Source organism: Melopsittacus undulatus, chromosome 2 (assembly GCF_012275295.1).
Source record: "Melopsittacus undulatus isolate bMelUnd1 chromosome 2, bMelUnd1.mat.Z, whole genome shotgun sequence".
Taxonomy (NCBI): domain Eukaryota; kingdom Metazoa; phylum Chordata; class Aves; order Psittaciformes; family Psittaculidae; genus Melopsittacus; species Melopsittacus undulatus.
In genome coordinates, this window is record NC_047528.1 from 13,258,205 (window position 1) to 13,283,275 (window position 25,071).

At 38.0% G+C, this 25,071-nt stretch overlaps 1 protein-coding gene across 1 annotated transcript in view; it reads left to right on the forward strand.

The window, feature by feature from the left end:
• The window catches only part of CEP126 (centrosomal protein 126), a 48,445-nt gene extending 27,596 nt beyond the window's left edge, over nt 1-20,849 (forward strand). The window contains 9 exon segments of the mRNA XM_034072903.1: nt 4,473-6,603; nt 9,298-9,342; nt 9,345-9,437; nt 9,440-9,457; nt 11,066-11,190; nt 11,484-11,571; nt 12,901-13,110; nt 15,493-15,557; nt 20,640-20,849. Of these exon segments, the coding sequence (XP_033928794.1) occupies nt 4,473-6,603; nt 9,298-9,342; nt 9,345-9,437; nt 9,440-9,457; nt 11,066-11,190; nt 11,484-11,571; nt 12,901-13,110; nt 15,493-15,557; nt 20,640-20,849 (2,985 nt within the window).
• The last annotated feature ends 4,222 nt before the right edge of the window (nt 20,850-25,071 follow it).

Below are 25,071 nucleotides of genomic sequence, written 5' to 3' on the forward strand. Positions count from 1 at the left end.
CCAGGAAGACAGATTCTGAGATTTCTAGAAGATGAAGAAATACTTTCTTTCATCAGTTATTCTTAACCTCTTCCCCATAAATCAGACCGTTGGAAAACTTTTCTGAAAAGGATAATTTCAGGGCTTTGAGTCTCCTCATTAAGACCTTAATATCAGTGAGAGGATTAGTTATTTTTCTTACAATGGAAACAAAAATCTCTGAGAAATGTTTCCATTTCATTTCTGTCTCTAAAGTATCATCTAGAAACAGCCTCATCTACGGAGTATTTCTTAAAACATTTTTCCTATAAACTGCAAATTTCAAAGAAGTAAAAATGAGTAAGTTTTACCTGATCTCCATTCTCATTTTTTCAGATAGCCAAAATGACATTGAACATACCGTAGATTGTAAATAACTATGAAAGTTCTCATCAAATTATGTCTTTGGATTTTATATATAACATTAAAATGATTATTAGTTAAGCAGTTAAGAACTTCTAGAATTAATACTGCATATGCATGCCCAGTTTTTCTCCATTTTTTGCATTATGACAGTTTTCAATTTTGCAGTCCCATACTATTTTTACATAACCACATCAATTAAATCTGCAGGGTAGATGACGACTACTCAGAAGAGTTTTATTAATGGGCTAGAAACAAAACAGGGGCTAATACATTGTAGTACTCTGCTTCAACATTTAATCATTTAATAATTTTAATAGTATTTCAAAACTAGCATTATGAACTCCACTCCTGGAGCTGAATGATGAGGTTAGTCTGTGAGAGTCAGGCACCTGGAACAGAGATCCTGAGAAGCAGCACTCTTGAGTACTGAGATGCTAAATTAATAAATAAAAAGCAATGGAGAGAACCGGTTAGCTGAAAACATGCTTCCTACAGAGTTCTGTACATTTACCTCAGGACTTCATTAAAACTGGAAGTCAGAACTTGAAGCCATGACATTCAATGTTCAGACCACTTTTCTTTTAAAATCATTCAGTACAATATGGCTCACTCAAGTGCCTGAGTGCGTATGGGATTGGAAACTTGAGTTCTTTTCATCCCAAGAAGTTTGAATTTGTATTTCTAGCACCCTAGATGTGAACTGGGTCCTTTGAAATACTCAGGTTCATAGAGAGCTAGTTTCTCTACTTTAGATAGCTTGAGGGGAGAATGAGGCACCTAGGAGTCAGCCGAGCAAAGACTAGGAGTGTTGATAGGAAGCTTTTCTCTAGTCATCCTACACCTCTATAACTGTTTTGGTGTGTTTGGCACAGTATAATGGATCTTTTGTGTAATGTAATCACCAAAATCCTTTCTGAGTAGCATTTGCTTTCTTGGCCAAATCTTCTGTAAAATCAATACTATGTAGTGCCATGTACATCATGTTTTCAAATGTTGCATAGAAAAAAAAAATTACTTATTTACTTAGTTGTTTACTTATTTACAATTAGTATAATTTATTAATGTAATTTTTATTATATATTAATATAATTAATTATCTAAAAAATACCATTGGTATCTTTTACTTCACAAGGAATATGATATATAGCATCCTATACACACACATATAACACACAAAAATTCCTGCAAATAAACCTGTCAAAATGATCAAAAATAGCAAACAGTGTGAGAGTGGGTTTTCAGAGTTGATATTTTTTTTCTTCATTTATCTTCAGAAGAGTGTTCCCATTCACCTCCTGGAATTGTGAACACTCAGCACTTCTTTTGCAGAAAACGTCAAATATACACATAGCAGCTCTTTAGCGTAACAGCATCCTGAGAGAGTCCTTTGGCAGAAAATTCACTTGTCAGGTTTTTTACTTGTTGCAGCGTTGTTCTTTCATTGGTGTCATGAAAGATTTCTTAGGCTTGTGCTTTCTGAGTGCTTTCCTGAAATGAAATGGCTTGACACAGCTGTTCTAAGTCTTGAGATGTACAAGTGACCTCTTCAACTACTTGTAAGTGTTGCCTTTCCTAGAATACCAAGTATGTGAGCAGGCTGGGTTTAGATTTCATGCAGTAGGACATAAAATAATGCAGGCAACAGGCAATGCAGTAATTGTACTTGTATCACACAAAAAATTAGCAAATCCAGAAAATGGAAAGATAACACACTCTATGAACATTTTTGTTTCCTATAATATTCTCACAGATTGAATCAAATTTAATCATTGAGATTTCCAGGTTTATTTTCCTATAGCTATTGACCACTAGAAAACGAATAATTCTTGAATGCTTTTTTAGGTCTGCAGAAGTAGTTCCAGTTATGAATTTCCACAAGAAAATGTGACATTCATTTTCATTACAGAGGAGGTTAGAAAGGGAAATAATATATGTAAATATTTTAATGAGAATGATAAACATCTTTCATGCATGAAAAGGTGAAATTGTATGATACAACAAAATAGATGTAAATGAACTAAGTTTGCATGAACTAAGTAAAAGTGACTGTGTTTAAATGAGGAATCCTTTATGTCTTGCCGTTGGGTTTTGTTTTAAAAGGAGAGTAAAATTTTATGTAATGCAGGATCAAGTCTATTTCCAAACTCTGGAATATAAATGGGTAGATTTTTTTAATCTTAATTTTCAGAAGTTTTAACTTTTCTTGCACCCTCCATACTTACCAGTTTAAGCTAGCCTGCTATCGGAACAGGCTTCTTAAAATCAATCCTTAGAAGATTTTTCCCCTGTTTACCTTACCAATTTTAGAAACACATGTAGCTATGCAGGTGCAGCTTCCAAATTAGACAACAAGTAAACCTGACACCTAGAATTTCTTTTAAATGTTCTTTTCCCATCTGAAGATTTCAAAATTAGTTCTTAAATTTGGCCTGATATAGAAAACTGAGCATATGCCTTTTCCTTGTTTGGTGAAGTTCAAGCAGAGTTTAACAATATAATTTAGCTAAACATAAAGATTAATAGATAACTAACAAAGCATTATTTATTCTTTTCTATTAGAAAGACACTAGTTTGTACCTTTAGTTTGAAAATTTTCCCTAAAGGGAATTTTCCCTACACTTGGCTCTTTGTTCTTCTATTTAGTTTCTTTATATCAGATCGTAACTCTAATGGAAGACCTCACCACCCTCTGAACACTTAGTGCAAGATAAGAATTCATTTAATCATAAAAAGTCTTTCAGGACTCACTAAGCTTTTTGTTTTACAATTTAAAATATTTGTACAGCTATGAACTATGCAATATTGTGGTCTAACAGTTTTATTAGAATTTTAAAAAAATGTTTACTATGAAAATGTGTTCTTATTCACTAGTGAACTGCATGCACTCTTTAGGAAATTTTTTAAGTGTTAATTCTATCATAATTGCTAGCAGATAGGTAATCACTTACCTAACAGATAAGTGATTGCCTAACAGGTTAACAGATTTTGCTACTTGAAACATTTTCCTTTTCAAGTCATTAATGAAAATAAGAAATCTTAATTGTATACTATTGACTACCTAATTCAGCTTCTCTTAGTTATTCATGACATTTTTTTCCAAATATGCTTTAAAAACACTTATCTGTTGAGTTCTGTGGAAGTGAACTTTCACAATAGAGAGTGCATGAGACTGTGAAAATAGTTGATATGCTTGTTTTCCTTTATGTTTATTTCTATTTTGAAATCTTGTGCTTTCAAAGCCATGTATTTTCAACAGGGTCAGGCACCTCAGTGTTTGGGTGGAGAAGTAATAATGCAGACAATGCCTGTACGGTACATACCTAATGTTGTCCCAGTGGTGGTTCAGATGGTGCCAGTTACTCTTATTCATCAATGCATTAAAGTTCGACAAAGAAGTTGGGGGAGTGGATGGGACTCCTATATGCCCTTACAACTAATCTGTCTTCTTAGATCAGATGATATTTGTTTCTTTCCAAAAGATGAGAAGCAGGGGTTTCACTGGAGAGAGGTGTTAATCACTATGATTATAATAGATGAGAGGTGTTTTCTGTTTGACGAGACAAAGCTTAAATCTTCATACTTTGTGAACTTTGTATGAAAATAATCATATTCAGTCTAGTATTATGGAAAAGTTCCAGTTTGGGGTAAACCCACTACCAAATCTTCCCTGATTTTCATGGATTCTCTTCTATTTTGTAAACTCGCTTACATACCCTTACAGAGTACAAGATGACACAGAGTGCATCCTGTGTCATGGGGCAATCCAGAAACAGTAGTGTTGTTCAGACAAATCTTGTTTCTTTTTTGATATTGTAGAATTTATAAAGAATTTAGGATAATAATTGTTAAACTTATGCAGCTCTTTCCTCTGAATGTCATCCCCACACTGTATCATTTTCTTTTGCAATCGAACATGGGTAAATTTTGACTTGATGGAAGTATTCATGGTGCTATGATCCCAATTTGTAAAAACACCAGGCTCAATATTGATTGTATTTTAGCTTAAGCTGTCATTAATGAGAAAAAATAATACCAGGAAAAAATGTTCCTGTTAAATGTAACAGTCTGTTTTCATGCCTGTATTTCAGAATTTTCATCAAGAAGTCAAGAAAACAGATGATTCAGAAAGCGTGTTAAGCCTCGACAGTCTTGAGGCTGGAGAACAAAGTGGAAATTACACAACACCAAGTGAATCATCTTTGACTACACCGTGTGACTGTACCCTCTACAATCCAGAAAAATCACAGACTAGGAATAATGGTTGGCTTTATACAGCTCAAAGTACTTCTAAAAATATGCATCTAAATAATTGTCTGAGAAATGTAGCTTCGCAATACTACCACAACTTACCTACTCATGATCTTTTAGCTAAACATAATGTTCTGACTCCTGCTGAACATGTAAACACTTCAGAAGAGGAATCAACTGCTTCTGACAGATCTGGAAAAAATACTGCAGAGTTCTCTGCCTCTGGTAAGCAAGAAATCCCTGTAAGTAATGTGTTTAGTTTTCTGCAAAATATAAAAGAAGAAAGAAGCAAGCCATCTTCTGGAACCACTTACACATTAGCCACTGGTCATCCTGTTTTGAATCCCAGCAAAACCTGGGCCAGCCCTGAGTCTATTCCAGGACAAGGAGTTCAGGATCTGATGCAAGATCAGAGTTTTAAAATAACTACACAAAAAAGAAATGTATCTGTGCAAACCTCTAGTCATATTGCAACATCTAAAATCACATTTCCTAATCAGGGATGTTCCACTGGCACTCCCAGCACCACTGGTACATTACCAAAGGACAAAAACATCAGTATGGAATTTTTAAAATACACATCAGGAAAAACTACTGAAACAAAAGAAGAAAATATTAAAGGTATTGATTACATTAACCCAGGATTATCTTTATTCCAGGACACACCAAATGCCTCAGTTCTGTGTGATGTTAAGCAACAGAATAACAAAGAGGAAGAAAATGGTGATATGGTTGAAACTATGTCACTGTTGTCTAATACAGAGTTCAGATCTGGCACTCCTGTACAACACAAAGACCTGAAAAACAATATGCTTGAAGGAAAAAAAGAAAAGTTTCTTGGAAGCATCTTAAAGAAGGATTGTAAATATGAACCCAGTCATTTGAAAGCTGTGGTTATGAACCACGGGATCAGTTTTGGAATGCAGCCCATATCTTCTATCAGAGACAGTTTAGAACTGGCAAAAATTAAAAAGAAAAGTGCAGAAAATGACAAATACCATAGAAAAATTAAATGGTGTGATCAAATTAACCAGATAATAATAGAAAATAATGAAAAATGCTATGAAAAAAACACCAGTGAAATATCTTCTGCACAGCTGCAATATGTTCAAGCTATAAATAATGCTCCTAAGACTGATTTAAGTATTGTTGCTCAACCTTCAAACCTGATGTTCATAAAAAATCACCATGAAAACTCTCATATATCAAAACCAAATGTTAATACTGAAGAATCAAATAGAGAATGCACATCTCTGAATATGTTTATGTCTACTAGATCCATTTCCACAAAAAAACCTTGGATGGTATCAAAGGATGAAGAAAGTAAACCCCCAGTATGTAGTAATAATTCTAAAATAAATGAAGGTAATCCGTTGAAAAATAGGGCAAAAATAGCTAGAACAACAATATCTGCAAGACCCCAGCCAAGATTTATGCCCAAGAAGAAAACAGGCACTATAATCCAACCGCAGTTGGCTGCAGAAACCAGCAAAACTCGACGATCTCCGGGGAAATTCCTAGCACCTCACCCACCATCCATACCTCTGCCAGAAAGCAGAAGTGGTGAAAATGCAGCCAGCCCTGGGTGTCAGCCACTCCTGCCTTCAAGTCTTCCAGCAACCGCTACAAGGAGGAGTGATTTAAATGAAAGGCATGTTGTGTTAGCAGATCAGGTTTTAAATAGAAACGGTACAGAATACAATCAGAGTATTACTTGTCATTCTGACTTGCCCATTGCGATTTCTACACCTGGCTGCAGCACAGCCAAGCACGGGCTTTGGGAAAAAAATACTTGTTCTGCAAATAGTGCTCAGACGAGCTCCTGTCAGGATCATTCAATACCCTGCACTGGAAGAAGACCTGTTAACACAGAAAATGGATTACATCTCCATCATATCCCAGCAGCTGGAAAAACAAGTACCTCCTGGCAAGGAGTACATAATGCCCAAGCTCCAAAAGACTCTGCTACTGGTAAGAGTCATGTTTCTGGGTCTGGGGAGGGGGTATGTTCAGGCAAAAGTCTATTTCAATTACATCACGAATTTGTTTGCAATTAAACCATGCAGCCTTTCATCCATTCACACAATATAGCCAGTTTTAACACCCTTTGTCATTGTTATTTCTATTCTAGTGATGCCCAGAGGCCCCTCAAACATTGATACCCATTTTTAATAGCTTTCTACAATATTAAATGAAAAGGAAGTATTTTCCCTGAGATTATATTCCTGACTAATGAGCAGATGTGACAGGTGCTCTAAGTAATTATGTAGAAGGAAGTGACTAAGTTTATGAGCAAGTTTTACAAGGTAATTGAGAGTTGTAGATTCTTGTCCAAGAGTCACTGACACCTGAGAGTGAGAGAAGTGCATATCTGCCATGTTTTTCAAATGCTAACAGTGTAAATGCCTAAAATGGTTACATTTTAGTCCGAATAATACAATTAATGCAATATTTTAAAAAGTAAATTAAAAATAAGTAGCTTCTAATAGATGAATTTTGCTCTGCTACAAAGTATGTCTGATCCATAAAGAATCATAAGAAAACTGAGGACCAATCTTGCCTTTTATTAAAAATCAATCTTGGTAACAATATGATGCAGAGATTGATTGGTGAGATAGAGGAAAGAAGCAGAAGAAATTTGGGAAGAATAAACTTGAATCTCCTGGGATTTACATTTCTAAATAGGTTTCATGCTTTTTGATTTGCCTTGTTTCTTCTCTGCAGCCTAGCTGTATTCTGTGCCTTGGGCACTGATGGCATCCTTGTGCTTGTAATTTGAATGGTGTATGCTGGTTTGCTTCCTTCTGAGGGCTGCAGCTGGAGGCAGAGCTCCTCACGGCAGTAGACCCTGCTTCAGGGTAAAGCAGCGTTCTAAACCACTTCACCTACTGGGATCACCCTAAGGCCTGGCCATGCAGCTCAAAGATAATTTCTAGCAAAAGTGAATAATTCCCATAACTTAAAAAAAAAAAAAAGCAAAACAAGCAAACAAAAAAATCAAAACAAAACCTAAATTTTATCTACAGTAATACATAGTTTGAAGTATGGAGCAATTCAAAACAGCTCTGTTGTTAAGAACAGAGGCAGGTAAATATTCTTGGCCTAAAGCAGGGGTGGGAAATGTGAAATGTTATCTGCTTGTCCATTCCAGTTCAAAGTCAAGCAGATGAGCTTAAGATATGTGGGGCTTCAGTTAACATATTTGGTTTTACATTGGAAATGAATGGAGTCTTGTATTACCATGCCTTGCCTCGAGCAGAAGTACTTGCCTCTTGATGTCCTTATTTGCACATCAGATAAATGAATCAGGAAATGTACTGGGTCAAAGTTGTGGGCACTACAAATACTGTCTTCACTGCAATTTAAAATGCTATATCCCCAGTGTCACACAGCTCCAGCTCTTTTAGAGTAACCTCCTTTTAAGGTTTGATTGGGGAGCCCTCACTCAGCATCTGCTTAGATATTGTTTTGCAAGTCTTCTTTATTTTAAATATGCTAATAACTCTTAATGACTTGCTATTATCTGTCCCACTGCCTGCAAATGCGCATAGATCATCACAGTAGTTGCCCTGAAGTGCTTGCTGTTAGAGCCTGAATACTGCACTGTTCTTGAGTAAGATACCTGCTGTGGCACTGCTACAGAGTTCAGTGAGGTCTGTGAGGACCCTGTAGAAAATGTGATCTGTTGCAATGCTTGGAAAAATGTACAAAGAAAAAGTCAGAACAGGATGAATAAATAAAACTGTTATCCATGAGAATCTTCTTTAACTGGACTTTGAGTCATATATCTTCTTGCTGACACATATTATACTGTATCTGGATGTTATAATTATTTTTAATATCCTTTGGTGTTCAGTCAGTAAAATGCTTTAAAAAATTTATTTAACATTTACCCTGTAACAAATATTAGACCAATTCACATATTTCTAGTTAAACAAAGATAGAATGCTCAGTATCTCATGCACTTAAAGATATTATTGCTTATTATATTTCTGTCTTTCATTTCTCAAAGGAGTCTTTTCCTTGGCATAGGTCTATCATGTCTTGCAAACGACTTAAATTAGGTGTTGGTGCATATCAATAGAGCAACTTCTAATTTTATTTTTCAGAAAAACAAGTGATTATTAATATAAGAATCATAGATTGGAAAAGACCTTTAAGATCAAGTTCAACTTTTACCCCATGGTGCCAAGGCTACCATAAACCGTGTCACTAAGGGCCTCATCTACACGTTTTTGAACACTTCCAGGGTCTTTGTTTCCACCACTTCCCTGGGCAGACTGTTCCAATGCCTGATCACCCTCTCTTTTTCCTAACATCCAGTCTAAACCTCTCCTGGCACAGCTTGAGGCTGTTTTCTCTTGTCCTGTCACTTGTCACTTGAGAAAAGAGACCATCCACATCCTCTTTCTCCAGCCTTTTTTCAGGTAGTTGTAGTGAGTGACAAGGTCTCTCCAGAGCTTCCTTTTCTCCAGGCTGAATAACCCAAGTTCCCTCAGCTGCCCATCAGACTTGTGCTCCAGAACCTTCACCAGCTTTGTTGCCCTTCTTTGGACCCACTCCAGCACCTCAATATCCCTCTTGTAGTGAAAGGCAGAATTTTCTTCTTTGCTTCTTTTAAAATTTTCCCTATATTCAATATAAGGTGATCACATTTCTTTCCAGGTGCTATTCAGCACCGTGTGTCACATTGCAATAGTTCGCATATAACTAATGTCAACCTTTTAAAGCTAGTGTGTCCCATGTTTCCACTGATGGCAGCAGCCATATGACTAGTTTCAAATCTGATTCCATGATTAAGCAATTGTTTCTTTTTCTGCAAATAGTAAGAATTCTGCTTTTTTAAATAACGCTAAAATAACAACTAAATCAATAAAATTCTGTTAAAATCACTAAAAGACCTTTTGGTCTAATTATGAACTGTACATTAAACTGCACATCTAAACATTTATTATGTAAATAAATAGATAATTTATCTTCCCAAGTATAAATCATGTAACTGCATTTACAAATCAAGTAACTGAACTGAGTTTACAAATGAGAATATAACATCTCCTTGGACATGTGGATTCCCGACTTGCATATGAAAATGCTGATTTGCATCTCAATTTATATGCATGAAAGTTTAATTAAGAAATTACTTTTGATTTTGAAACTTGAGGCTTTGATTTTGAAAAATGTATTATTACACGAAACAAAACTGAGATGAAAGTGAGGTATAGTATCTAAGGCCTCTGTGCCAAAGGAAAATGCCACAGAGCAGTGCTGTCATGAAAATTAGTACAGAGATGGATAAATTAGCAAGATTAACTGTAGAATCCCAAGATGTAGAAACTAAGGTTTTAAACCATGACTTGGCATTCAAATCACATCTGTGAGGCCATGCCTTGAGGACTGTGTCCAGTTCTGGGCTCCTCAGTATGAGAGATATGAACAGACCAGAAAGAGTCTAGTGAAGGACCACAAAGATCAAGAAGGGACTGGAGCATCTTTTCTAGGAGGACAGGCTGAGATGTGGGACTGTTCAACCAGAGGAGAGAAGGTTCAGGGACATCTTATCAAGGTCCACAAATATCTGAAAAGAAGGTGCAAAGAGAACAAAGCCAGCCTCTTTTCAGTGGTGCCCAGAGGCAAATGGCACAAACTGAAACACTGCAGATTCCTTCTGAGCATCAGGAAGCACATTTTTTACTACAATCATGACCAAGCACTGGGACAGGGTTGACCAGATTGGTTGTGGAGTCTCCATCCTTGGAGATGCTCAAAAGCTGGTCCTGGGCAATCAGCTCTAGGTTGCCCTGCTTGAGCAGGGGGTTTGGACCAAATGACTTCCAGAGGCCCCTTCCCACCTCTACCATTTGGTGATTCTGTGAATCAAATAAACTGTGTGAACTAGTACATGTTTTCTGCACAGTGTAATCTTAACAAATATTGAATCTATTATGATATACAATATAGCACCATGACAATAGGCATTTACTGTGTTGTACTTCAGACTTTATGACTATTCCCTAAATGCATCTTATTTTCTAAAACATTAGGGTTTGGGACATTATTCGATATTTGTTATATCACAGTTCACTGTTCTTTCTTCCTCTTACTTGGCAAGACCACCTTGTATTTTTGCACAGACCATCTTTATTATCTGGGATTCAACACTGGCCTTCACTTAACATGCTTATAAATGTCCACATATAATTCACATCAGCATTATGTAGTCCTATGCTAACTGAGATTAAATATACCTTAGAAGTGCCTGTTTATCTCTTTTGACTATAAGAAAATACATTTAGTGAGATCAAAGGTAAACATACTCAAGCTAAACATCTAAATTTGGACAGAGATGTTTACTCATCATTATTAGTTTTGTTACTCCTATCTTTATCATGTTTTTACATATTTTTGGTTTTCTTTTATATGCATGTCATTTAAGGTGTCACTCCTGTTACAACAAAAAAGCAGGTTTTTGACAACCATGAAAATAAACATAGAGGTTTTCCAGAATACAGAAGACAAAGTATAGCCTCTAAAAGATGGAAGCCTACTCATCATGTACAGGTAAATATTAAATATGATAAAAAATAAAAAGCTTATTTATCTTGGAAAAGGAAAGAATTTCAAGAATATCAAAGATTTGTTCAGTGTCACACAATTTTGAATCAATGTGTTTGGTCAACTTGCTGTCACTGCTAATGGGAGGAGTAAAACCAACTACAATACATCACTACGTTAGTATATATTAATATTTTTACTCTTGAAAACAATTAGTAATATGAAATAATAAATAAAAATGTTCAGAAAGCAGTATAGTTACATTAAATTATACTTGAAATATTTTTATATTTTAATAGAATTTGCTCTGTACTGTCCAGGTGAGTCCTGTTCAATCTAGATTTGATCCAGTACAAAACAGGAATAACACCTACAAGTCTGATGAAGGTATAGTAACACATCTCACTTCAATTCTTTGTATACATAAAGTAGTGATCTAATATATCCACTATGTAACATCACTTATCTCTTTTGCTATATCACAGAATCAAAGAATGGTTTGGGTTGGAAGGGATCTTAAAGCTCATCCAGTTCCAATCCCCTGCAATGGGCAGGGATACCTTCCACTCAACCAGGTTTTTCCAAGCCTCGTCCAACCTGGCCTTGAGCACTGCCAGGGATGGGACAGCCACAGATTCTCTGTGTAACCTGGGACAGAGCCTCACCACCCTCACAGTAAAGAATTTCTTCCTGATGTCTAGTCTAAATCTGTCAGTTTAAAGCCATTCCTCCTTATCCTGTCACTACATGCTCTTGTAAAAAGTCCCTCTTCAGCTTTCTTGTAGGTCCCCTTAAGGTACTGGAAGACTGTTATAAGATCTCTCCAGAGCCTTCTCTTTTCCAGTCTGAACAAGCCCAACTCTCTCAGCCTGATTTCATAGAAGAGGTGCTCCAGCTCTCTGATCATCTTTGTGGCTTCCTCTGGACTCACTCCAGGAAATCCATGTCCTTCTGGTATTGGGACCCCAGAGCTCAATACAGGGCTGCAAGTGGGGCCTCACCAGAGAGAAGCAGAGGAAGAGAATCACCTCTCTGCTGGTCACACTCCTTTTGATGCAGCCCAGGATACACTTGGTTTCTGGTCTGTGAGAGCACACACCTGGCTCATATTGAGCTTCTTATTAACCAGCACCCCCAAGCTCTTGGGCTGTTCTCAATCCATCCTTCACCCAGCCTATATTGGTGTTTGGGATTGCCCTGACCCAGGTGCAGGACTTTGCACTTGGCCTTGTTGAACTTCATGAGGTTTGCACTGGCCCTCCTCTTGAGCCTCTCAGTGATTCTAAGAAAGGGTAGTTTGTTGTCTAGACTTTTTTATTTTTTTAATGGAAATGTAATATATGGCATCATGTGTCATTACATCAATGGGTTTATAAATGTATTGCAACGTATGCTCAAATTGCATTCCATTCCTGTTTGTATTAACCTATATCACAGCTGTATGTATCACAAATAACTGTACAAGATGGACAGTTATGGCTTGCTATCATTACATATTTCTGAAGTCGGGAGAACTTGCTCCAGTGTCAGTTGTAAGGTGCATAACTGATCTTAATTATGTAATTTTCTAACATATCATGCTTCTTGGCTTTGCCACCTTTTTGATCTTTTCATGTGAATTTTGTGTGTTTCACAGACCTAAACTAATGAAAGCAAGCAGGATATTTAAAAATCATGAGCTCTTCATGTTTGAAGTTACCCCTGTAATCTCTTCAGTTTCAGAGAGCACCATTCAGTTTCTTATGGCAGAAAAACTAGCAAGTGGACCCCTTGCAGAGGATGAAATCCTGGCAGCCTTGGAAAGTATGCAACCAGCCAGCTGGTCCTTGCTGCCTAACAGGGCTCCGTGTCCAGGCATGAGTGCACTTTCAGTTGAAGAAATGAGGATTTTCCAGTCTCTTGATTGTCTCAATCAAAGGCTACAAAGTAGGTTTGATAATAAAGAGGATCATGCATCAAGCAATTAATTTTATATTTTGTTATCATAGACTAATTTGAACTGAAAACATGAATCCTGTGATAGAATTTTTTTCCCTCTATTTTCTTATTGTTATTATTCTTTGTTAAATGCAGCAAACAGTGCATCAACATCATTAAACCATTCTTAAAGTAAATTAATTTAAAATAATGGTGACTTTGTCATGGTCAAAAAAAAACTATTCAAAATGTGACTGTAGGACACCCTCAGAAAATGGCTTAGCCCAACTGTAGCTGTTGTTGCTAACAGATGTTTGTCAAAATTGTTCTTTAAATGTTTTTCAGATGTATCAGCCTCACTTGGGAATCCAATACTTATCTGTCTTTTTTTTTCCAATTATTTTTGAAATAATTGTCCTTTATATTATGTATCTTGTCTTTTTGCAAATGTATCCTTTATAATGAATGGATTTTCGTTTTCTTCCTTCTAGTTTTTAGAATGCTCATCTTCTCTGTGAATTCTTAAAGATAACAAATACTGATTTTGCTGAAGCCAAATCTGCATGCTTAAATGAATATTACTTGCACAACTATTTTAAAAAGTCAAACTTACCGAAGTGTTTTCCAGCCTGTTCTTTCCCTTTGCTAGGCAGATTTCTTACCCGCTCTATTCTGGTGCTTTTTACATGAGGTGTCCCTATCACAGCTTTCATTTTACTGAAGGGTATGGGGGAAAGCCTGTACTTCTTCTTGATAGTTACTTCTCTCCAATGCTTAGTTAGCTAACACTTTCATTTGTATTCCTATTGTAACTAGCATACCCACAGAACCAACTTCTATTGCCTTTTGTTACTCTATCTAATGGCTAATATTTGCTTTGATCTACATGATCATATGGGTCTTTGATAAACAGTAATTGGTTTGACATAGTTTCTGTAGTTCTGTGTTCCATCCTGTATTTTAAATCAGGGAGACCTTGTGACTTAGTCCATGTGGTCTCTCCAGTGGACTGCTTGGTCCCATATCCTTGGAATAACTTCTGCTTGCCATTTCTGCAGTTTATAGAACTGCCAAATCTCCTGAATTTTACATTTTCCTTGGAATATTTTCATATGAAATTTTACATGCCAATTATCAGAATTTATAAGAGTCTGCTTTCTTGAAGTCCATTTATTTTATTTTATTATTCTACTACTTTTCCTTCTAAGCTACATCATTTCATGACCAAGTTACCCAAGTTTACCCTCTTATTGACTAGAGTCAAACTAAACCAGGGCTCATTAAGATTCTGCACACTATCCATACATTTCTACATCAAATGGTGGATTGCTTGACTTTGAAGAAAAGGGTTTCAGTTTCCTGTAAACTGCAACAGCAGAGTAAAAGGGTTTTGCAGCTGCTTAGAAACTTTCTGCAGCTGTAGCTTACAATTCCTGCTCCCATCAAAGTGGTTCAGAATTTCATTACGTCATAGCTCATAGTTATTTCTTCCAGGCAAATAGAAGTGAAGAATTCTGTCTTTTGTCATTGAGGAGTTTCATGATGTGCTTGGGTTAAGAAAGTAGATATGAAAAGAGAAACACAAGAAAATAGAAAATAAATTGCTGTATAAATAACAGAAATGAGAAACAGAGGCAAAGGTAAATGTAGCAAAAGAACTGGAAGAAAGAAAGCTGGAGTTTGCAAAGTGTGAAAACTATGAAAACTGTAAAGAACATGAAGCAATGAAGGAACCATAGGAGTTAACTGATTGCAAATGAACTGTGAAAATGAATGTAATACATATATATATATATATAAGTGTGACTCCTAAGTTTAATTAGCTTTCTTAATTATTCGGGGATTAAAATTGGTAGTAAGAAGCTGGGAAATTTTATAGGTAGACTTATAGGACATGTAAGTACATGTAAGTACATACCTGTTAGTAAGTGTTGTAAGTACTTTCGTGTCATGTAAGCACATTGCTTTTTTAAACCACAACCTTTTTGAACCCCAATTTTTGGCTTTGTTTTCACATTACAAATTAAGTGGTGAAAATTGTGTACCTTAATAACGGTCCTTTTAATGAATAACAGTTACTCATCAACCAGTCTAAGTCTGGGATTTTTGCTGCCAGCTTAGGGTGACTGCCATTCTTTTCTCTAGCTTTTAGATTTTTTTTTACTGACACTAAATTTTATGTTCAGATAATAACATCTAGCTGCAAATCTTAAAAATACAGACACAGCATATACTTCAGCAGCTGTTGTTAGGGGAAAAAGGAATAGTGCTGTTAAACTGCATTTTGACAATGTTTGGGAAGTTTTGTGTTGAATATTTGACTGTGAATCATATTTCTATTGCATATTTGGCTTACATAAGATTTATTATTTACTTTTATGCTATTTTTAGATGTTCAAGAAGCCATTACTAGAAACCTATCTGCTTCAAATATTTTGCAGATAATCACCCCTTTAGTAAGTATCTAATTTAAGTATGTTCAGCTTTCATTCCTACAAACTTCTTGACTTATTTTATAATAAAAATATAATTGAAAATATTGACTTCAATCTGTTGATTGGGCTGATATTTTGATATTTATATTTATGCTACAAAAGAAACCAAACACATATGAGCTTTGTAATACTGTAAACAGACTTTAGGTTTCTATCAGACTGCCTCATGTGCTGGCTTCATTTTCCATTTGGAATCTGAAGAAACTCGCAAAGTCCAGGAAGTTCCAAGAACTTCTAAGCTATAATAACTTAGCATGGTCCATTTAAACTATATATAGCTCATAATTAATTTGTATTTTTTAATAATGTAGAGAGGAAATGAGGAGTGATGCATGGCGGTGTATAACATAATTGGTAATACGGTGAATTCTGACTTTGACATGCAGATATGCCATGTTCTATAAGTGACAGGTATTACCTTTCTTCAACTGGTGTTTGTATTTCATTTCATGTATGTCAGTATGAAACAAAATAATCATGATATTTAGAACATAAGGAACTGAATAGGCAGATTAGCGTTTGAAGTGTAAAATTTACACTTCAAATGTTCCGTTTATAATGCAGGAGTTAGTATTTATAAATCTGTATTATCAGTCCCCTCTTTTACTATATAATTGTACCAAGGAAAAATATAGACAGATGACTCTAAACTTCATACTTTATATACTTTCACATATTTCATTTACTGGATAAACTGTTACTGAAACTGCTAGAGAAAGTTCTATTTATACAGAAGGCTTTTGCCACTTACTGAGTTTGGGACTGAAAAAAAAAAACCAGAAAGAATCCAGGCTCCTACATTCAAAACTATTACCTTGCTTGAAGTAGGACTGTGAAAAAAACACAGCATATAATTACCTCTTGTCCTGTGAATCCTAGTATTAGGTGTGATTTAAAACCTCAGCTTCATCTCCCCTGCCTCCTGTCTTTTAAATTCAATTCTTATGGCTAAACAACTTGTGAATTTTGTATTTTTCAGCAATTAATGTAACACAGCTACCTTTATTGGATCTGTGTTTTACTAAAACATTTCCCAACTTTCTTCATACCCTGTCCTTCTTAAAAAAGAGCTGTTCCCCCACTGATGCATTTTCCTGGCTTCCAGTAGTCAGACTTCCTGGCTGGCTGGTCTGTGACAAAAGCTTTCTCCTTCTAATTCTTCACCTACAAGATCTTTGATTCATGAATAAGATATAAACAGTAGACATTACTCAGGCTTTCCAGTCGCTGGAAGTATAAGTTTTCTGATGGACATTTCAATCCCCTTCGTTCCCTACAAGTATATACTTAAGCATTTAAACTCAATGTGCAGTAACGTACGTACTGGTGTACAGCCTTGCATACACTTTCTGATCCAGGCACTGGCCTGCGATTCTTCTTGCTGATAAAAGTAAACTATTGTCATACAAGTTCCCAGATGCAAAAAAAGCATAGCTGAGATTTCATCAAATCTTCTGCTAGGAAGCATTACTTCACCAAGAGAGCAGCCTTGCTTCAGCTCTCCTAGCTTCAGAATATCAACATGAAGTGTAGATATTCACTCAGTAATATGTGTGAATGACATCGTGTCCTGTAATACCAACCCCTCATTATTCTCTGTGTTATTATAGAGCGCTCAGCAGTGTATCTCCTCCCATTTGGCACACTCAGCGACAGCCTCCCGGCAGTACCACAATGCCTCAGGTAGCCATCAGCCACAGCTGTATAGAAGATTCTGACAGTGTCTGCTCCAGGATATTGCGCGTTGACATACTTTCTATGTAATGTGTGTACCATCTGACACTATAAAATTAGCAACAAAATAAAGACAAAAGCAGTAAAAAAATAATGAAGGTTAATTGACTGGTAAGCACTTTTAGGATAATTAACTTTATTATGCACTTTACTGTAAAATTAATTTAAAACCCCTGTCTGCATTGTTACATTGGTTCTAGATGGCCTTTTTTAGTTAACTAACATGATACCTAAATCTGTAAAGTTAGTTGCTAAGGAGTGGTAATTTTTAACTTACTCTCTTTGCCTTTCCTGTGCTGTTTCAGTACGAAGTAGATAAACATTGGAAAAACTGTAGAAGGTGTATACAGTGCACAGAATCAGAGAAGCAGTAAAAGCAAATTACTAACTCTCTGGGTTTTTAACTCCCTCTTAGATGCCTGATTTTCTGTTTGCATCTGTACAGTAAGAATTGTGAGGTTTGTCTGGGGATGTAAGATATTTCTGCTAGGGATATGACTGTACCCCACTCAGTGTTGCTGCTAGTCTTGGTTACAGTGTACAGGAGCCTAGGGGAGTTGCATTTCAGGAGCATGCTCAGTGCTGTATCAGGGGAGCTGCACTTCTCTGAAGAGAATATACCTTCCCAAAAGAAGCAACTAAATTACTATTAAAACTTTGTTATTCCCCATCATACCAAGATCATCATACCATTATGTTTAATAAGTGCCTCCATTCCTTAGGAAGGAACCAGCCTGTAAAAGAGCAAAAAAAAAAAAGGAAAATGTGCTCATTATAACAAGACAATTTATCAGGGGATTAGACCTGGTGTGTCGTATCAGCCAAGAATAAGGTGAATAGTAGTGAATAGTCAGCACGTGAAGTTTTACAAAGGAGGATTAGGATAAGACTGATTTTTTTCAAAACAATGGTTTGAAGAATGGAATAATGCTGTGGTTGTAGTTAGGCATTGCAACACCTTGGAGGAAAAATCTGATAGACTGAAAGCAGCAGACTTCAGTCTGGAGCCTGTTAATATAAACTGTATTTAGACATCAATATTGCAGAAAGTTGTTGTCTTACGATCGCTGTTGCTATCTGTCCTGACACTGATGACAGAAAAGAGAAGCTTCAGCTGCAGTCCATGTGCCTAAAGGATTAGATGGATGTCAGTGCTTATTGGGACTTTGGTGCTCAAATACATGTAAAATTCCCAGCAAAAGAGATTTGTGTATCCTCGGAGCAAATGAACAAAGGCTTTCTGAGATAGAACTCAAAACTGGTTTGCACTGAAAATACTGAGCCCTTACATCTCTGTTTGTATGCAGTACACTGCAACATTCCAGTACGGCGAGTATTTAATATTTAAGTAGTGAGGAAAAGCTTCCCCACAGAGATTAAGAGAGGGGAAAGCAAATAATCCAAATACCAGAGGCCATGGATCAAAACCAACCCTGCTACTCAGCAAGCCAGGACACCAGCTTGACCAGGTTTGTTCTCCTGTTACTCTGTTTAGGTGGCAAAAGCAAAACCCATGAGTCAGCTTCCGCAATTACACAGTGGGACTGTAGTCGAGTAGAGGTGCCTGAATTTACTTTTCTAGGAAAATATTTTTGAATTAGTTATTTCTTTCATGGTCATAGGCTTTAACTCAGAGATAATCACCTTGTTTCTGAGATCACTGGCTCTCTTGACAACACTGAAGGCTAGTTGTGGTTAGGTGTCCAGCCAGCGTCACTCTCAGGCACCAGGAACATGCACTGCAAGAGTGTGTGACCCACAGGTAGCTCCTGGATTCTGAGCACTTGCAAAGAGCCAGCAAGGGGGTTTGTTGCCATTAGTTGGGGGTTATTTGGAAATAAAATAAAGTAAAAGGCTTAATTTTATTTTTCAAGTATGAGGAAAAGTAACTGTGTTCATTAGGGACTGTAGTGATAGGACAAGGGGTAACAGGTTGAAACTTAAACAGCAGAGGTTTAGATTGGATATAAGGAAGAAATTCTTTACTGTGAATGTGGTGAGGCACTGGAATGGGTTTCCCAGGGAGGCTCTGAATACTCCATCCCTGGCGGTGTTCAAGGCCAGGTTGGATGAAGCCTTGGGTGATATGGTTTAGTGTGAGGTGTCCCTGCCCATGGCAGGGGGGTTGGAACTAGATGATCTTGAGGTCCTTTCCAACCCTAACTGTTCTATGATTCTATGATTCTAAGTTTAGATATGAACATGCTAGAATTTGTGTACTTTGATTTCTTTCAAAACCTCTTTCCTCTGCCTACCACTTCTGCTGTCTTTTAAAGAAATTAGTCCATATTCTTTCTAAAGTGAAAGTTTAGTATGAAAAGAAAGCATGAAAACAAGGTTAAAGTTTAAAAAACTTTAACCAGGTTAAAGCTTAAACACATACACCCACAAAGCTGCTCTAAATGTGCACCATTGGGCCAGATTTTCAACATGATTGAATGCCTGTAGGGATGGTTTCAGGTGAAAGCACCCCTCCATGCTTTTACATGCCAATGATCCACAGAAATATCCATGTATCCTCAGTACATCTCTCCCATGTGACCAAGTGTATTTGAAGCAAAAGGCTAAAGGCCAACAGGTCACATGAAGTTGCACAAGGGAAATCAGAGCACAAACTTGGTATTTCAAGGATAAAATTAAACTTTCATATTTCACAAAAACCAAACATGTTCTTCTTCTCTCAAAGACATTACAGCTTTACATTCTGCCACCCTCTTTAGTCTCATTTGCTTCTTGAGCTGCAACACTGTGTAAACTGCTCCATACATAAATCATGGATTTACAGGGGAAATTTACCTGTGGCATAATCCTTCATCTATATGACTGCAATGTCCCAGAAAGCTTGATTGTGATGAGCACTGTACAAAGCTTAGACTTGCAAGCAAGCAGTAAGGCTTCAGGGTCAAATGAAGGCAAGATTTCAGCAGGAGATGGGAACTTCATAGCTTTTCAGTGTCAGGATGGCCTGTGTAATGACAAACCCATTCCAGCTTTACTCAGGAAAAGTTACAAGGGTAACTGGGAGTTCAAGGCCAGGTTGGATAGAGCCTTGGGCGACATGGCTTAGTGTGAGATGTCCCTGCCCATGGACCCTTCCCAGGGTTGGAACTTGGTGATCATAAGGTCCTTTCAAACCCTAACTATTCTATGGTTCTGTGATACAAGACAGCAGTCAGGAAGAATGTCCCAAATGGGCTGCAAATGGCAGTGGAGCAGAGCCAGATGAGAGCAGACACTGCCAGGGCAAGGCCAGGTTAGAAGAAAGGTGTTGAATTAACACCATCTTTACACCCCATCATGTGTTTGCAGGGTGTGATAGCAGCTTTGCCAAGGTCCATCTTCTCCTCCATCCCTGTGCAGCAGAAGATGCCAGGAGGAATATTATCTGCCTCTACATCACAAGCTGACAGCCACCACCCACCCGAGTGCCTGCAGCTCGGTTCTGAGGTGGCAGGAGGCAATGGACCTGGGGCCTTCTCTTCAGGACAAGAAGAGACTCTGCCTGCTGTTGGCTCTTGAGGCAGTGGTGATTCCATGAGGGTGCTGTGGATGTGGGGTTGGTGAAACTTCAGCTGCACAGGGACTATGCCATGTGCTCAGTGCTGGCAGGGAGACATGGACTGTTTGGACTAGAGCTGGAGCTGCTATGGCAGCCTGGGGTTTCTGACCAAGACTCTGAACCTCCATCCTCTTCTGGAGCTTTCTGCCAGCCAAGGGCATCAGGCAGCAGGGTCCTTGCCTGTGTTGGTTGATCGGGTCCTGGTGGCAGCAAGAACTGCAGTGGTAATGGGAGAGAAAAGGGGGACTGTGAGAGGACAGAGGCCTTCCTCCTTCAGCCACTGCTCCTGGCCAAGTTGCTTTCATTGGGGAAAAGTATGTTCTGTAGCTACTGGATTCACTGGTTAACAGAATGTCAGATTAAGGCCTTTTCAGAGCCATGATTCACAGCTGTGCTCTATGTTTCAAACATTTTTAATACTGTTTTGCAGTCAAAAGGGGCACAAATGAGCCTTTACTTTATGACAGCAAACTTTTGTGTGAAATTGCAGCAGTGAACACTGCTGTTCTGTACAACCACAGGCTGCTAGGACCGAGGGTACCTCAAAGCATTTGAGACTAAAGGGCTCCCTTGAAATATGCATTTACCTGCACAAGGCCAGTATTTAGTACACAAGTCTTGAGCTGTGTGGCAGAAGCTGTAGTAAACCTCCTGCTGGGGAGGGAGAACATGACTGCTGCTGTCAGATTCTGCAGACCAAAGGGGAATGACGACGCACATTAGTAATCAGCAAAATATGGGCAGAGTAAGAGGACTGCCAGCTAAAATATAGCTATTGTTGGGTGGAAATAATCAGCCTCTCTTGTCATCAAACACACTGAAACACTTAAGTGTTTATCCTCAGTCAAGTATACGGGAGGTTCTGCATCCTTCAGTCATTCTCATCAGAATATCCATAATGGTCTGGCTCATAACAACTCTTGCTCCAACACCACTGCTTTTGTAGGAGAGAATTCACCCAGAGCAAATTTGACCCCATATAACTAGCAATGACTCCACAATGTTTTTGGAATTGTATTTCAAATCATAACCACAGGATTCCTTCAATACTGAATATAAATCCCAAGCCAGCAACAATGGTGGCAATGATCCAGGTGACAGAAGTGGCTGTGGGTGACAGAAATCTACATATAAAGTCTCTATTATTGTATATATTAACTTTGTGTTTATTTTGAGAAGGAAGGAATTGTTCAACATTTTTCTTTAATCTGTATCCAATAGTTCATGTTCTTTCAGAGTGGCAGGAAAAGAAGAAAAAGAGAAAGAAAAAGAGAAAAAGAGAAAAAATAAAAAAGAGGTCCAGAGAGGGCCACTAGGATGATCAGGGGACTGAAGCACCTCCCGTATGAAGACAGGCTGAGAAAGTTGGGGCTGTTCAGCCTGGAGAAGGCTGTGTGGAGACCTCATAGCAGCCTTCCAGTATCTGAAGGGGGCCTACAGGGATGCTGGGAAGGGACTGTTCATTAGGGACTGGGCACATTGGGAAATGGATTTAAACTTGAACAGGGTTAGATATAATAGATATAGTTCAGGTTAGATATAAGGAAGAAATTCTTTACTGTGAGGGTGGTGAGGCACTGGAATGGGTTGCCCAAAGAAGTTGTGAATGTTCCATCTTTGACCGTGTTCGAGGCCAAGTTGGACAGAGCCTTGGGTGATATGGTTTAGTGTGAGGTGTCCCTGCCATGATGCAGTCGGGTAAAAGTGCCAATAGAATGGACCATTCTCTGTTATTTGATGGTCATTGAGAAACTGTGACATTAAGCTGAAATAAATGAAAACATTTATTTCTAAAGAAGATAATGCTCTGAAAATACTTACTACTCAGCAAAGTGTTTTGGTTAAAAAAAAATCACTGAAGTTGAAATATTTCTGTTTGTATTTAAAAGTTTGACATTTTCCTTTGGTATAAGATTTTGAGACTAAACTCAGCTTGATCAGATTAGCTATGTGAAATGGGTTTTTTTCAGGTCCATTTAAATATTTTGGTAATTACTTGCCAGTAGAAATTATTTCCCCTTCTGATTTCTCAGTTTGCCCATATAATAAAATGCAAAAATAATTTGCATTATCTACTTAAGTGGTCTGAACACTGTTCTAGCTGTAGGCAAAGGGTTTGGCACTGGAAAACATGACACTCAGAGATCATATGGTTGCTTTGCTGGAGTTATTTTCTCTTAGCTATCCATGTTGCAACACTGACCTCTGTTTTGTAGCCAGCCCATGCCCACGGACTCCCTTTGGAGAACAGAGCTGTGTGGTGCTGCTTTGCACAGCTGCTGTAGCAGTACCAACATAGATGGTCTCCGTAGCTAACAGCTCAGGGAGGTTCCAGCTGGGAGTGTGGGGGGAAGGACAAATATTTATACATACCTTTCAGGATACTACTCTTAACAGCAGTCAGAACTAGGGAGGCAGACCACAGGCTGCTGAGGGTGACCCTCATTTGCTTCCTGCAGACTGAGTCCTACCTGAAATGAAAGGTGACTTGGCTGAATAGAGAGCCTGGGGTAAGTGTATCATGGCTTACATCTGGTGGAGCTGAAGAGTGAGCCTGGGAATTCTTCGACAGCTCCTAAACCAGAATTAATAGAGTAAGCTTTCCCCCTTTTTCTTGGATTGCTAGAGAACTGGATGAAAATGTGAAAGCAATTATGTCCTTCAGACCTCTCGAAATTACTGCACCATCTGCACTCTGTGACTAAGTCCTTTCTGACTGTCTGTGACCATCAGAAGGGATCTGCTTTCCGAAGCAGAATATGCTGTAAGGCCTTGTGGGACAGCAGAGGATTGCATGCACAGTTTGCCTCTGCAGACACAGCTAAACCTTCCAATTCAATGATCTTGTTACACATATGTGTGCTTGTCTTCTAAATGGATGGACATATATAGGGCATATATAAACAAATTCTTAATCCTTAGTAATTAGCGCTGCTTCTGAGGGTGATAGACACAATAGCTTTTGTTTTTCGATTTCAGGATGTGGCACACTATAATGCAAGCTTCTGTGCTCCTGCTGCTGCAAAAATACCCTGCTACGAAGGGGGGATTTGTCTTCATTTGAGAGGGGGTTGTAGGCCAAATATGGCCCAAGCCTGTTTGATAGTTCTCTCGTAAATGAAATGATGACAATCCTCTTGTGACTAGGAAACATTCCAGAGCTGGGGTGTAGGGTTACACAATGGTACAGTGTCTTGCCCCTGATTTATAATTTGAGAAGCAGATTGCGTTCAGACAGAATGTGAGTTGAACAATGAGGTTTCTAGTCCTGATCTCATTAACAGAGATTTATACCAAGAGGCTATTGTATCTTGCTCTTTTGGTTTGCCATGCCAGCAAACATTCATAAAGTTATTTAAAAAAGAAAGCTTCTGTCACACACTTAGGTCAGAAAGTTCTCAGGAAAATAGCTAGTCAAACATAGAGTGGTTTCAATCTGCATTTACGGTGGCTTATGCTTCTGGCCTTAATAAGTCCCAAAATGATTATGGGATCAAACCTCACACTCAAGCTTATTACATGTAAAGATTTGCAGAGGCACAGCTTAAAATGCCTTTTCACATATTTATGTTTCCTGACAGCTGAGTCACTCTAAGATAGCTTATTACTTGCAAATAATACATAATCACTGCAGAAGAACCATTAGTGGGTGGAATAACAATAAAATCCTGAGAGCTGCTTTTCCTCCTGCTACCCCAGAGCCTCTCTGCTAAATAAAAGGATGTAAAGACATGGCCCGGAATCTGCTCTTCACTGACAGTCCAGTAGTCACCCTGCATGCAGAACATTAATTAATATTTCAATAATGCTGCTGGACAATTTGGCCTGACCACCAGTAAGAAGGAAATGGAGGTCCTTTTCCAGTCTGACCAGTATAAAACAGGCTCTGAAGCCTGCAGTCCAATCCTGCTGCCTCAGCAGGAGGCTGCCTTGGAGTGTCACAGCAAAAGATGAAGTCACACAGAGCACAGCAAAATCCAGCACAGCTCTTAGGAGATTAAAGGACAGCATATCTGGGATACAGGAGTCTTCTGGCTTCAAAGTCACTAAATGCCACCCAGCTGTCATCACCGCTTTTTCATTCTCCTGTGAAACATGGACAGTTTATCATTATCAAGGCATTTGGCTTCCCAATTCCACCTGCAGTGACTTTTGTGCTGTTGCTGGTATAAATATTCACAC